General features: G+C 44.4%; 1 protein-coding gene across 4 annotated transcripts in view; it reads left to right on the top strand.

Moving 5' to 3' along the window:
* Positions 1-13,994, top strand: part of LOC137423449 (clathrin interactor 1) — an 87,249-nt gene that overhangs the window by 61,723 nt on the left and 11,532 nt on the right. For all 4 annotated transcript variants that reach the window (XR_010983710.2, XR_010983709.2, XM_068110639.2 and 1 more), the window contains 4 exons: positions 644-752; positions 967-1,122; positions 1,341-1,458; positions 1,663-1,936. Coding sequence is in view for 2 of the 4 variants with exons in the window: in XM_068110639.2 (XP_067966740.1) it covers positions 644-752; positions 967-1,122; positions 1,341-1,458; positions 1,663-1,936 (657 nt within the window). In the remaining 2 variants the exon portion in view is untranslated. The remainder of the gene's footprint in view (positions 1-643; positions 753-966; positions 1,123-1,340; positions 1,459-1,662; positions 1,937-13,994) is intronic.

The following is a 13,994-nucleotide window of genomic DNA, read 5'->3' as shown; positions in this document are numbered from 1 at the left end:
CCCCCTTGGACCTTCCTCTCCCTCCAGCCATCCACCTCCTGCCATTCCATCCTTCTTGTGTACGCGAGTTTGTTCTGTTTGTTCTGTCCTGGGTTAATTAAGTCTGTATAAGCTAGTATTTTCACTGTGTCACCTGCGTCTTATGTGCTTGTAAATAAACGTGACTGCTTTCTTTTTGCTTATGTGTGTAAATAGTCAATAAATTCAGTAGTATTTCCAAACCTTTCTTTGCCTTCGTTTTCCTCTTTGCATTCGTCGTTTTAGTCTTTTCCCTCATTGAGCAGCCGCGGTGCGATCTGGTCAACGTCGGGTGGAATCGGGTTCTAATCGGGGAGTAACTGTTCGGTCGCGGTTGGACCATCCGCTCGGCCCATCATACCATCTAAACCGCGATCAGTAACAGTAGCATAAAACATGGAATAATACTATCGACTGCTCCCAGTTTCATTTACCTTCACTTCATCAAAACCATGTTGCCATTGAGTGAAACTGATGTTTGAGCATTTGTCCAAATAAATTGTGTATTTCTTTATTTTTAGCCCCAACTCTAACACCAGATATTTTTTATAATTGCATAGCTTTTCCAGTTGCATTTGTCCATATTTCCTGGTGTTTATGGATTTTCACTGTGTGAACACATCAGAGTTTGCTGCTCCTTGCGTACCTCCTGCGGAACGGCTCCGAGCGTGTGGTAACCAGCGCACGGGAACACCTCTATGACCTGCGTTCTCTGGAAGACTTCCATTGCGTTGGTTAGCTTTTACAGACTGGCAAACTGCTGGTGACTTGCATTTTTGCCTTTTATGATGCATTATTGATTCCTTTTGGGACTTGCACGTTCCCAGTGGCTGTAATGATCGTTGTTCACCAATCTGCTCAGGATAGTGTAGGTGTAGGAAAGCTGCTGGAATCTGGTGTGACGTTCGAGCGCCGGTTGTGTTTTGCTGCTCTGTATTCGACCTGCAGACGAGCACGGGCGAGACCAGGGCGGTAACGTGAGGCAGAAAGTGCGCGAAGTTATCGATTTGGTGCAGGACGACGACAAAGTCCGTGAGGAGCGAAAACGTGCACGCAAGACCCGAGACAAGTATATTGGCGTGTCATCAGACACTGCGCGATTTGGTAAATGCATCCTTGACCCACGTTTATTGTCCAAGTAAATGGTGAATTAATTGTACCGTTTGCTTTGTGTGTTTGAAACAGATTGTGAATGTGGCTTCCATTTTGATCAACTCTTATGCCATACGCACACAATGAATCACAATGGATGGTTGAAGCGTAATGTGGCTGGTTTACCATTGCTTTGGTTTGTGTGGTTTTGGTGGCTCACCAATCCCCAGGAGGACTTCATGACTCGGATTCTCGAGGCAACTACCTGGATGATTATGATCTGGATCGTTCACGTAGAAACAGCAAGGGAGATTTTGATACTGGTAGGAAGAAGGAGTTCTATGACAGGTACATCTCTCAGAATTGATGTTTCATTTTAGATGGTATTTCCATCCTATTTTCGATAGTGTGCGGGTAGTCCTTGTGTTCTGGATGTGTTGGGCTTTGTGGTGCACCGTATAATAGTTATGTTTCTGTTTAGAGTGAAAAAAAGATGTTCAAGGATTTTCTTGTTTATTTTTGCTCCTATATTGTTTAATTCTCTGCACACAGTGATGGCGAGGACAACATACCCTATACCCGACGAAGCTCCGGACAAACACATCACAGCCCAATTGAAGATGGCCAAAGTGTAGTTTCCCAGAAGCACGACTCCGACAATGAGGCCCCCAGCCCCAATCATAGCCCTGTCCCCACGACCACAGGAGCAGCAATCAAGAAACGCTCGGCTGTACCTTCAAAGATGGTCGACATTGGCGCAGCTAAGTTTTATGCCGATGGGAGCCAGCAAGCGTCCACCAACCCTTCTGCCCAGCAACCTGTGCAGGTAAAATTCAGGTCATGGAAGAATAAAGCCACATAAGCATGGTCACTCATCCATGAACCTAAACCTTGTATTAAAGCAAAAACAAAAACATTATTTGTGGTTAGATGATTGTAATGATGGATTTTGCAATTTTAACGGATGCTCTTTGAAACGGCCTATTGCTTGAACTTTGCCATCATCCCTCTTTCCTGCAAGACAAGATTGAGGCTAAAACAGCTTGTTTTTGCCCTATATGTCAAGAGACCAACCTTTGGCCGTAAGGTTGCGATCACGATGATCGTAAGATTTGTCGTCTTTGACATTAAGGCTGGTTTTTTGTTTGGGTTTAATATTAATCGATCTGGTGATAATATTTCTAGTCTAAGGCAGAATTTTTGATAGCTTGCTGCAATTTAGCTGGAACATGACTGATGTTGTTACTGCAATGGAGATGTACCACAGAACATGAAGTATATTTGGAACATTTCAAAGTGTTTTTCTGTGCACGCCGTACTGACTTTAGCCTCTATTATTTAATTATCCATAATTTATTTAATTTCAAGCATGTCACGTTTGAGCAAGGATTTATCGACTGTCGTAGCTTGTCTGTCAGATTATCTGTATTGCAATGTGAGAATGGGTCGACTTTGTGCACCTATCTCCAAGTCTCTGCTTCCTTCTGTGATCTCAATGGCTTCATGGTAACTGTCTCTTTTTGCCAAAAGTGATTTAAAACTTTGACTTGGGGATTTTTTTACATCAATCTGTACGTGTTGGTGTGTTTGTGTGTATGTGTATACACACCAGCTGTTTGCCCATCCATGCGGTGGGTATAGAATGGGCTGGCAGGATAGCTGACAGGTACGCACAATCGCCTCAAGGCTGAAATTGAGCATGGAAAGGGCAGGGACAATGTCGTTGCTGATGCTTTGTGTTGAGTGAACTAACTTTGGAAATCTCTGCAGGTTGTTTGAAGTTTTGTTGCTTTGTTTTTGGGAAATATTGATTATTATCGTTGCTCACGGGAATTGATGATTTGGGTGTGAGTTTACTTTTGTTTGATGGGAGAGTTTTGCCTACAAAGAAAGTTTTCACGATGTTCAAACTTTCTTTCTTGAGGGGGGGAAGTGTTACGGATTCGTCACTTCCGTTGTGGTGGTTTGCATCCACTGTAAATATTTCTGATTCCATGTACTATTATTGTTTTCAAAAGGTTTATTGTTCATGAACTGTTTTCAAAAGGTAAAAAAAGTTAATGTTAAAAGAAACAGGAAACCGGATCGGGAACCGGACGATGAAGAGGAAGAAGAGAAAAAGAGGGCGGAGCGAGTGAGTCGGACAAGAAGGAGCCGAGCTACTTGCGGTCTGGAGCGAACGTTGGCGAGCATGAGTCACTAGCGAACTTTCGGGTTTCCGGGAAAGGGATTCCTGCGACAGAGTTGTCATCGCTGTGACCGATCAACTTGCGTGTCAGGTTTTTGGCGGTGGATTATCGCCAGGAGAATTATCGCCAGGCCGTCACGTCTCAAGAGCGGGTCGTCCGCCATTTTGACTCGCGCAGGACTTGTACTTCGCTCACGGTTTCATCTCTTTTCGACCATTTACACCGCTTTCAGACGTCGATCTGGGGCGTGTGTGTGACGTGGCTTTTTGGAAGGTTACTTCGTCCATACCCGAGGGTGTGATCTCTCAGTCGCCTGTAGGGCGCCTTTGGATTTCCCAGTCGCCTTGAGGGCGCCTTTGTACAGCTTCGGCGGTGTGACTGTACTTGCCATCCACACGGGATTCTGGTCTCGATTGGACATCGTTCTGGCGATCGCTGGAGCGAATCAACTTCGTCTTGAAGCCGGGAATAAGAGACATTGGGGAATGTTCGTGTTTCACTCACTTGGAGCACAGTGTGTTATATATTACAAAACTGATGGTACCATCATAGGACATATTGATTGTACTTTTGAATACTATTGTTGTTGTACTGTTATTCTTGTGCGATCTTAATACAATATTTGTTTGTGAGTAACAATTGGGGTGGCTTCTCCGTTGATATTTGACACACAGAATAACACATTTTTCTGCCGTGACTCCTCTCGGGGCTCGGAGGTACACCGTGACCAGGGGGTCGGGGAGGAGCACGTAACACTCTCCTGGGTTGAAATCTATATATCCTGGGTTCGGCCCAGCTATAAACTGTCACCCTGGTGTTTCATAGGCAGGGTTATTCTTCGATGTGTGTTCCATCCTTCGGATGGATGTTAAGCGGGTGTCCCATGTAGGCATTGGTTGGCGAACATTGGGGAGCTATTGGGGAACGTCGGGGAACTTCGCGAAGCGTTGGGGATTTATCACCGGCACCATGGCCAAATTCCTGCCCTCGCCTTAGTTGAACTTGAGGCCAGGCTAGCCGGTTCTTGAAAGACTTGGGCCAAGCTTCCCTGGCCCATCCCACAAGAATGTGGGAATCGTTGTGGTCATTAAATAATTATAATAAGAAGAAGATGGTGGGTATAGAACGTGAATTTGTTAAGGAGAGGGCGAACCTTGAATTGCGCATGAGCGTTGGCTCAAAATTTGCTTCTGTCCCATCCCATGGGGGATCCAAGTCAGATGAACTCATTAGATTTTGGGGTCACGAGGTCATATTAGGTGAAAATCCTGTTTTCATGATAACTGTCAACCAGTGATGCGATTTTGACCAAAGTTGGTGCAACTATGTATTATGATGCAAAGATGAGCTTGTTTTTTTTTTATGGGTCAAGACTCAAGAGGTCAAAGTTCAAAGTCTGTAAAAGGTTTATAAATATAACTTGAGAACAGCTGAAGGGATCCAAGTCAAACTTGGTGCAGATATGTATGATGAGGTAAGGAAGAACTGATTATATTTTGGGGCCAAGAAGTCAAAGGTCAAATGTCAGACATCCGGTTTCTGTTACCGAGCTAACTTGTGAATCAGACATGGGATTTTCACCAAACTTGGTATTATAGTATATACTAGGACGTGCCCGTACGTGGGTGCTTGCCCGTACGTGCTTGCCCGTACGTGGGTGCAAAAAAACATGCGTGCAAACAACAACAACAAAAAAAAACTTTGAAACCACGTGGCAGTAACGACCACAGAACCCCCCCCCCCCCCCTCTATTTACATGAAATGGTTTGGTCCATTCGCAAAGCCAAAGCGAACGGCTTGCGAGTACGGTAGAACCCCCCCCTCTATTTACATGAAATGGTTCGGTCCATTCGCAAAGCCAAAGCGAACGGCGAACGGCTAAATCGCCATAGCTCGGTAACTACTTCTCCGATTAATATGAAACCTTGAAAAGGCACATCCTCAGGTCCCCAGCAATATACCTGGCAAGTTTCAAGTATATCGGACCCGTGGTTGTCGAGAAACAGCGGTCACAGACAAACAAACACACAGACACACAGAGATTACTGGAATTATAGATAGATTATGATGCAAAGATGAACTGATTCGATTTCTGCATCGAGGTCAAAGGTCAGTTTCTGTAATAAGTTATCGCGGTAACAAAAACTTAACGGCTAAAGGGTACTAAGTCAAACTTAGTACAAGTACGTATAATGTAACGACACAGATTAGATTATGGGGTCAAGAGGTCAAAGGTCAGAGGTCCCATGTGGTAAAGATTCTGTTACTGCACTAACTTGTGAACCAGTGGTAGGACTTTGACCAAACTTGGCACAAGTATATATTATGATGAAAAGATGAACTTAGATTTTGGCATTAAAGGTCAGAGGTCATGTCAGGTAAAAATGTGATACTTGAGAACAGCTGAAGGGATTCAAATCAAACTTGGTACAAGTAAGTACAATGATGTAATGATGTGGGTGGAGGCATATCAGTTGACGTTGCAGCAGCGAAGTGTGACATTGTAGTTTATTATATATCTTACTAGCGGGGTCACCCGTGGGAATCCCACGGGCATGGATGTGTGTGACATTTCGACATATTGAGTTATATGCTGCACATTCATTTTTACAAAATGGTTACTGGCAAGTCATCAGATCCAGAAATGGTGTGAATTTAGTTATTTCACATAATATGTGACCCCTCACTCCTCTCCACCTGACACTCTCCTGTCTCCACCTGACACTCTCCTGTCTCCACCTGACACTCTCCTCTCTCCACCTAGCACTCCTCTCCTCTCCAAACCCTCACATCCCTCTCCTTTCCAATCCCTCACCTCTCCAATCCCTCACACTCCTCTCCTCTGCAATCCTTCACACGCCTCTCCAATCGCGCCTCACACTCCTCTCCAATCGCGCCTCACACTCCTCTCCAATCGCGCCTCACACCCCTCTCCAATCGTGCCTCACACTCCTCTCCAATCGTGCCTCACACTCCCCTCCAATCACTCCTCTCCAATCGTGCCTCACACTCCTCTCCAATCACGCCTCACACTCCTCTCCAATCGTGCCTCACACTCCTCTCCAATCGCGCCTCACACTCCTCTCCAATCGCGCCTCATTCGCCTCTCCAATCGGCTTTCCCCGTCTCGTTTCTCTCCTTTTTCTCCCGTCTCGTTCTTTTTCTTGCTCCAAATCGGCCCGTCGGAATCGGAAATCGGCCCGTCTCGCCCGTCGGCCCGTCGGAATCGGAAATCGGCCCGTCTTGCTTTTGTGCTTGTGCGTAAATAAATTGTGTTCATGACACCATTTCTGGTGTTGGGCTAGCGGCTAGGGTGCCGGCTTAGGATCCTGTGTTCGAATCTCGGTCGATCGCCGAATTAATGCCAGGGGGGTTGACTCAGCCTGTCATCCTTCCGAGGTCGGCTAATTGAGTACCAGTTCACTGGTAATTCCCTGTTTGTCGTTGAAGGCGGCAAAAAGGGTTGGCGTCAGGAAGGGCATCCGGCCGTAAAACATTGCTTCAAAAAGGGGACAAAAAAACAACAACTACCACGGTCCCCGAAAAGGCCAACCCCCGCTTTGCGGGGAAAAATGGCCTCTAAACGGTGGTTTTTACACCATTTCTGGATCTAATGACTTGCCAGTAACCATTTTGTAAAAATGAATGTGCAGCATCTAACTCAATATGTCGAAATGTCACACACATCCATGCCCGTGGGATTCCCACGGGTGACCCCGCAAGTTTGCATTGACGTTCGTCGATGGACTCGTTCGCCCGTCTCATTCGTTTTCTTGCTGCATCCTGTTCAAGTCTGCGTTCTTCATCGATCGTCTCATTCATTTTGGAAATAGAAGTTTCCACGCAGCGCATGAATTGTCACGATCCTCAAGAGGAATTTGTCTCGTAATCATCAAATGATAAATGGCAAGTAAATTATATTGTGGAAAATTAAAGATTTCAAATAAACCTATTTAAAGTGTATTCGCACATAACTAATTTTAAAAAACGAAGAAATATCTCTCGGTAATTTCCTGAAACATATTTTACTTCCGGCTAATAATGTTGAATTAAATAAAAACGAAGAAATATATGTCGGCATCATTGTTGACGTTTTTGTGACGACTGTCATCAAACGAAAAAGTAATATATCTTAACGGAAAAGCAAAAGCGAATTTTTAATATATATCGACACGTTGCCGTCGGTGTCATGTTGGGCGGTGTATGATACACCATGACGCGATTTTTAAAAATATATCTCTGCATTTTCCCGCGTGTGTGGAATGTTCTCAATTATTGCTGACACCGAGTCCAAAACCATCGATAAAAATGAAATCATATGGTGAGTTAGATTGGAGATAAAGGCGTGAGAGAGACTCAATGGCCTTGAAGTTGAAGTTACAGGCGTTTGAGAATTCATTTCGTTCTATAAACGGCAACTTTCATTGGATTTCCTTCCCGTTTTTTTTCAACCGAGTCGAAAACTATGTTAGCGACTGTGAAAAATGAAATGATATATCGAATTTTTAATATGTATCGACACGTTGCCGTCGGTGTCATGTTAGGCGGTGTATGATACACCATGACGCGATTTTAAAAAATATATCTGCATTTTCCCGCGTGTGTGGAATGTTCTCAATTATTGCTGACACCGACTCTAAAACCATCGATAAAAATGAAATCATATGGTGAGTTAGATTGGAGATAAAGGCGTGAGAGAGACTCAATGGCCTTGAAGTTACAGGCATTTGAGAATTCATTTCGTTCTATAAACGGCAACTTTCATCGGATTTTCTTCTCGTTTTTTTTCAACCGAGTCTAAAACTATGTTAGCGACTGTGAAAAATGAAATGATATATCGAATTTAAAATATATATCGACACATTGCCGTCGGTGTCATGTTGGGCGGTGTATGATACACCATGACGCGATTTTAAAAAATATATCTCTGCATTTTCCCGCGTGTGTGGAATGTTTGTGGAAAATTAAAGATTTCAAATAAACCTATTTAAAGTGTATGCGCACATAACTAATAAAAAAAACGAAGAAATATCTCTCGGTAATTTCCTGAAACATATTTTACTTCCGGCTAATATGTTGAATGAAATAAAAACGAAGAAATATATGTCGGCATCATTGTTGACGTTTTTGTGACGACTATCATCAAACGAAATAGTAATATATCATAACGGAAAAGCAAAAGCGAATTTTTAATATATATCGACACATTGCCGGCGGTGTCATGTTGGGCGGTGTATGATACACCATGACGCGATTTTAAAAAATATATCTCTGCATTTTCCCGCGTGTGTGGATTGTTCTCAATTATTGCTGACACCGAGTCTAAAAGTAAAACCATCGATAAAAATGAAATCATATGGTGAGTTAGATTGGAGATAAAGGCGTGAGAGAGACTCAATGGCCTTGAAGTTACAGGCCTTTGAGAATTCATTTCGTTCTATAAACGGCAACTTTCATCGGATTTTCTTCCCGTTTTTTTTCAACCGAGTCTAAAACTATGTTAGCGACTGTGAAAAATGAAATGATTTATCGAATTTGATTTGAAATAAAACTGGGGGAGAGCAAGACACCACGGGCCTACAAAACAGGACTCAAAGCTATGCGAGTTAATAAAATGGTGGATATTTGTTTATAGCCACTCCCAGAATGGGTGGAGCTATGGGTGGAGCTACTCTGCAAACCGAGTAAGCCACACCCCGGACAGACACCCAACAGATAGACAGACAGACAGACAGAATCATCTACGGCTATTATAATATAGATATATTGCAAACCATGGTGTTGTGTCCATGCTTTGGTCTGTCTCCACTTTACGGCAGCCACTTCCCGCTCTGCATTTGAAAAGCTGCACACGCAAGGAGATGAACATTCACTTTTGAAATGATGGGGGAACAATCATGAATAATGTTGATGCCAAATTCTATTTCACAAGCTGGATATTTTGCCTTTTATTAAAAGACAATTACAACCTCTGCCACCTGATGTTGCACCACCATTTTGCGGTGGGTGGTATAAGTAGCTCAGAGCTTTCACTTTAAGGGAAACCAAGAGTGACACAACATTTTTTTTATAGTCCATGAAATAATTTTAATTGATAGATTAACTTAAACTCTTACCTTCACTGGGGATGGATAGTTTTGCTTGTGCATATATAATATATAGATATACGAGGTGTGTTCAAAAAGTATGCGACCTTAATTTGTTGTGCGTAAACAAATGAAGCTAGGGAGGCGTTGATTGGTGCACGTATGTAGGCGATCCTAATGCGCACGCGTGAATTTTTTCCCACCTGCAGAAGCTGTCATTCGACGGCAGACCGCCGATGAGTGAGGAAGTGTAAGTGAGCGCTGTCGGATTTTCGTTTTTGACAAAATGACGGAAATACTTGAACAACGCTACTGCATCAAATTTTGTGTAAAGCTTGGCGATTCCCAAGTGGAAACGATCCGCAAGATTCAACAGGCCTTCGGGGACGAAGCAATGAGCACCACACAGATAAAGGAGTGGTACAACCGCTTCAAAGATGGCCGCACATCAGTGGAGAGTGAAGCACGTTCGGGTAGGCCCTCAACATCCCGAAATGAGATCGTCATTGACCAATTGAGGACCCTGGTGATGCAGGATCGTCGAATCACGATCAGAGAACTTGCAGACGAGGTGGGCGTCAGCATTGGATCCGTTCATTCCATTATGAAGGAGGATTTGGGCTTCAGGAGAATCTCAGCGAAGTTCGTACCAAAGCTGCTAATGATTGAGCAGAAGCAACTCCGTTTGGAGATCGCACAGGACATGCTGGAGACTGTGAACAGCGATCCCAGCTTCCTCAACACAGTGATCACTGGCGATGAGTCCTGGGTTTATGGGTACGACCCAGAAACCAAGTTGCAGTCATCACAATGGAAGCAACCAACATCCCCGAGGCCAAAAAAAGCAAGGCAGGTCCGCAGCAATGTCAAAGTAATGCTGACCGTCTTCTTCGACTCAAGTGGCGTGGTTCATCACGAGTACGCACCACACGGCACAACCATCACCAAGGAGTATTACCAAGAGGTTCTGCGTCGCCTTCGTGATGCTGTGCGACGCAAACGGCCGGACCTGTGGGCAGTGGGCAATTGGCAGCTCCATCACGATAACGCACCCGCCCATTCTTCACATTTGATACAGAGTTTCTTGGCCAAACACAACACACCTGTGCTTCGTCAGGCTCCCGACTCTCCCGACATGGCTCCGTGTGACTTCTGGCTTTTCTCCAAGCTGAAAATGCCCCTGAAAGGGACCAGATTTCAGTCCAGAGAAGACATCATGCGGAATGCGACGGACCAGCTGCGCGCCATCCCAAAAGAGGCGTTCCAGCGCTGCTTCCGACAGTGGCAGAACCGTTGGGAGAAGTGTGTGGCAGCCCAAGGGGACTACTTTGAAGGAGATTAGTGTAAGTTTGTTGTATCTGGATACGAGTATTTTTTATGAACAAAGGTCGGATACTTTTTGAACACACCTCGTAGAGTGCACTCTTAATTGCCATTTGTTGTACCGTTATTCTTGTGTGTGAATTTTAATACAATATCTGTTCATTTTTAATCATTGGTGTGGTTTCACTATTGATTTCTAACATAGAATAACATATTTTTCTGCCGGGGCTCCTCTCGGGGTTCGGAGGTTTACCGAGACCAGGAGATCGTAGAGTAACCCGTAACAGTGCCCCTGCTGGCCCACCTTAGCTGACCGTATTGAGGTTGAAGGGCCGAAACGGGATGATGCTGAGGACCTCGACCGAGGACCCGGTCAGTGCGGCACACTTGTGACCAGGTGTGTTTTGAACTTATATATATATAATATATATATATATTATATATATATATATATAGATATAGATATAGATATATAGATATATAGATATATAGATATATAGATATATAGATATATAGATATATAGATATATATATATATATATAGATATATATATATAGATATATATATATATATAGATATATATATATATATAGATATATATATATATGTATATAGATATATATATATATATATATATAGATATATATATATATATAGATATATATATAGATATATATATATATATAGATATATATATATATATAGATATATATATATATATATGGCTTTCAGCCATAATATAACAGCTTTATATATTATATATTTCAGCTTTATATATTATAATATAAATAACTAACATTTGTTGGGGGAGTGGGTTTGACATTGCCATATAACAGATGGTTGTGTTAGTATGGTTCGTCTACACTCTACGAGTATATAGCCAATCTTGATATTGTTACGTGCTCCTCCCCGACCCCCTGGCCACGGTGTACCTCCGAGCCCAGAGAGGAGTCACGGCAGAAAAATGTGTTATTCTGTATGTCAAAGATCAATGGTGAAGCCACACCAATTGTTACTCACAAACAAATATTGTATTAAGATCACACAAGAATAACCATACAACAATAATATTAATCAAAAGTTAAAGTACAATCAATATTCTATGATGGTACCATCAGTGTTATAATATACTAGCAGAAGTACCTGGCATTGCCGGGCGGGGGAGGGGAGGGGGAAGGGGAGGGGAGGGAAACGGGGGGGAGGGGAGAAGAGGGGGGGGGAGGGGAGAAGAGGGGGGGGAGGAGAGAAGAGGGGGGAGGGGAAGGGGGGAGGGGAGGAGAGGGGGGAGGGAGGGAGGGGGAGGGGAGAAGAGGGGGGGGGGGAAGTACCCGGCATTCCATGTATAAAAGTGAGGGAGAAGAGGGGGGACGGGGAGGGGAGCAGAGGGGGGGAGGGGAGGAGAGGTGGGGGAGGGGGAGAGGGGGGGAGGGATGAGAGAGTGGTGGGGGGGAGGGGGAGGGGGGAAGGTGCGCGAATCGTCGAATCAGCGCGCTGCTCTGCCACCGATTCAGATTCCGTGTGTAATATTCCTCGCTGAAAAAAAATATGGATCTAAAGATGAATGAAAAAAAAACATGTGGTGTGAATGGCAATGTTCCTCGCTGAAATGTGAAAAAACGCAATCGCGGGGCAAGGAACATCACGTGATCGCTCTGAGCGATCGATTGCAACTCTGCGTCCTGTCATGGGCATGGCCAACGTGGCCTCATGCCCCCCAGGTGATTGGCTAACTCGAGCTCGAGAGAGCCATAATGCGCTACTTTATGGCAAAAAATATGGATCTAAAGATGAAAGGGAAAAAAAGCTATGTGGTGTGAATGGCAATGTTCGTCGCTGAAATGTGAAAAAAGGCAATTGCTTTTCGCTCTGAAATACGTGCGAACGCGTAACTGAGTTAATGGCGGCAAGGAACATCACGTGATCGCTCTGAGCGAATCAGCGCGCTGCTCTGCAACCGGTCAGATTCCGTGCATAATATTCCTCGCTGAAATGCGCTGAGGTAAAAATATGGTTTAAAAATATTATGAAATCAATTTTTAGGTCGGCCATGTTCTTACCAGGCTCAATGGCCATGTCTGTGCCAAATATCAAGTACGTGAGCCTCTCCGTTTAGGAGTCTATCGGTAACATTGCACACACACACACACACACACACACACACAAACTGTGTTTTATATATATAGATAACTCACTGTGCTCCAAGTGAGTAAAACCAGAACATCCCCAATGTCTCTTATTCTCGGCTTCAAGCCACAGTTGATTCGCTCCAGCGATCGCTAGAACGAGGTCCAATCCGAAACCAGAATCCCGTGCGGATGGCAAGAACAGTCACCCAGCCGAAGCTGTACAAAGGCGCCCTCAAGGCGACTGGGAAATCCAAAGGCGCCCTACAGGCGACTGAGATCACACCCTCGGGTATGGACGAATTAGCCTTCAAAAAGCCACGTCACACACGCCCCAGATCGACGTCTGAATGCGGTGAAAATGTTCGAAAAGAAACGAAACCGCGAGCGAAACAAGTCCTGCGCGAGTAAAAATGGCCGACGGCCCGGTCTCGTGGCACACCAGCACGGCGATGATTCTCTCCTGAATCGATAGCAAAACCTGACACGCAGGTTAATCGGTCACAGCGATGACAACTCGGAATTCCTTTCCTGGAACCCGAAAGTTCGCCAACGTTCGCTTCAGAACCCGGAGCAACTCGGCTTTCTTGTCCGACCTCTCTCGCTCCGCCCTCTTTCTTCTCCTTCCGCTTCATCGACGTCCGGTTCCTGTTTCATTTTAAAACATTCCTTTTACCTTTTGACAATAATAATTGCTATTTCCCTCAAACAATAATAATAATAATACATGGAACCAGAAATGTCTCAAGTGGATGAAAGCCACCACAACGGAAGTGATGAATCTGTAACAATATAATAAGCAGGTACATTTCAGCTTGAGCATCGTCTTGCATGAATGTGCAGCCTAGGGAGGGTGGTGCGTTGTTATACACAGCTAGGGTTGAATTTTAGACAAACGTGTGTAAAGCCTCCCATGCTATGTCACCGAGTGGGACCGGGTGACCTTTGGAACGCAAAGGTGAGAGCGAGGCAGATCATAATGGGGCTCTGGCAGGCTTCAGAGAAAGTAGTGGGGGGGGGGGGGGGGGGGATAGGGGGTTAGGGGGAGGATTCTATCTATTCATTTTCCCTTCTATCCTGACGAGTAATATGTTTTATACCTCTCTCACCTCCCCCCAAGCCCTCTCCCTCCCACAGTTCTCTCGATGTCCCTGCTCTCAAA

Source organism: Myxine glutinosa, chromosome 3, assembly GCF_964187855.1.
Source record: "Myxine glutinosa chromosome 3, kmMyxGlut1.1, whole genome shotgun sequence".
Lineage (NCBI taxonomy): Eukaryota > Metazoa > Chordata > Myxini > Myxiniformes > Myxinidae > Myxine > Myxine glutinosa.
This window is presented reverse-complemented; position numbering and strand designations above follow the sequence as displayed.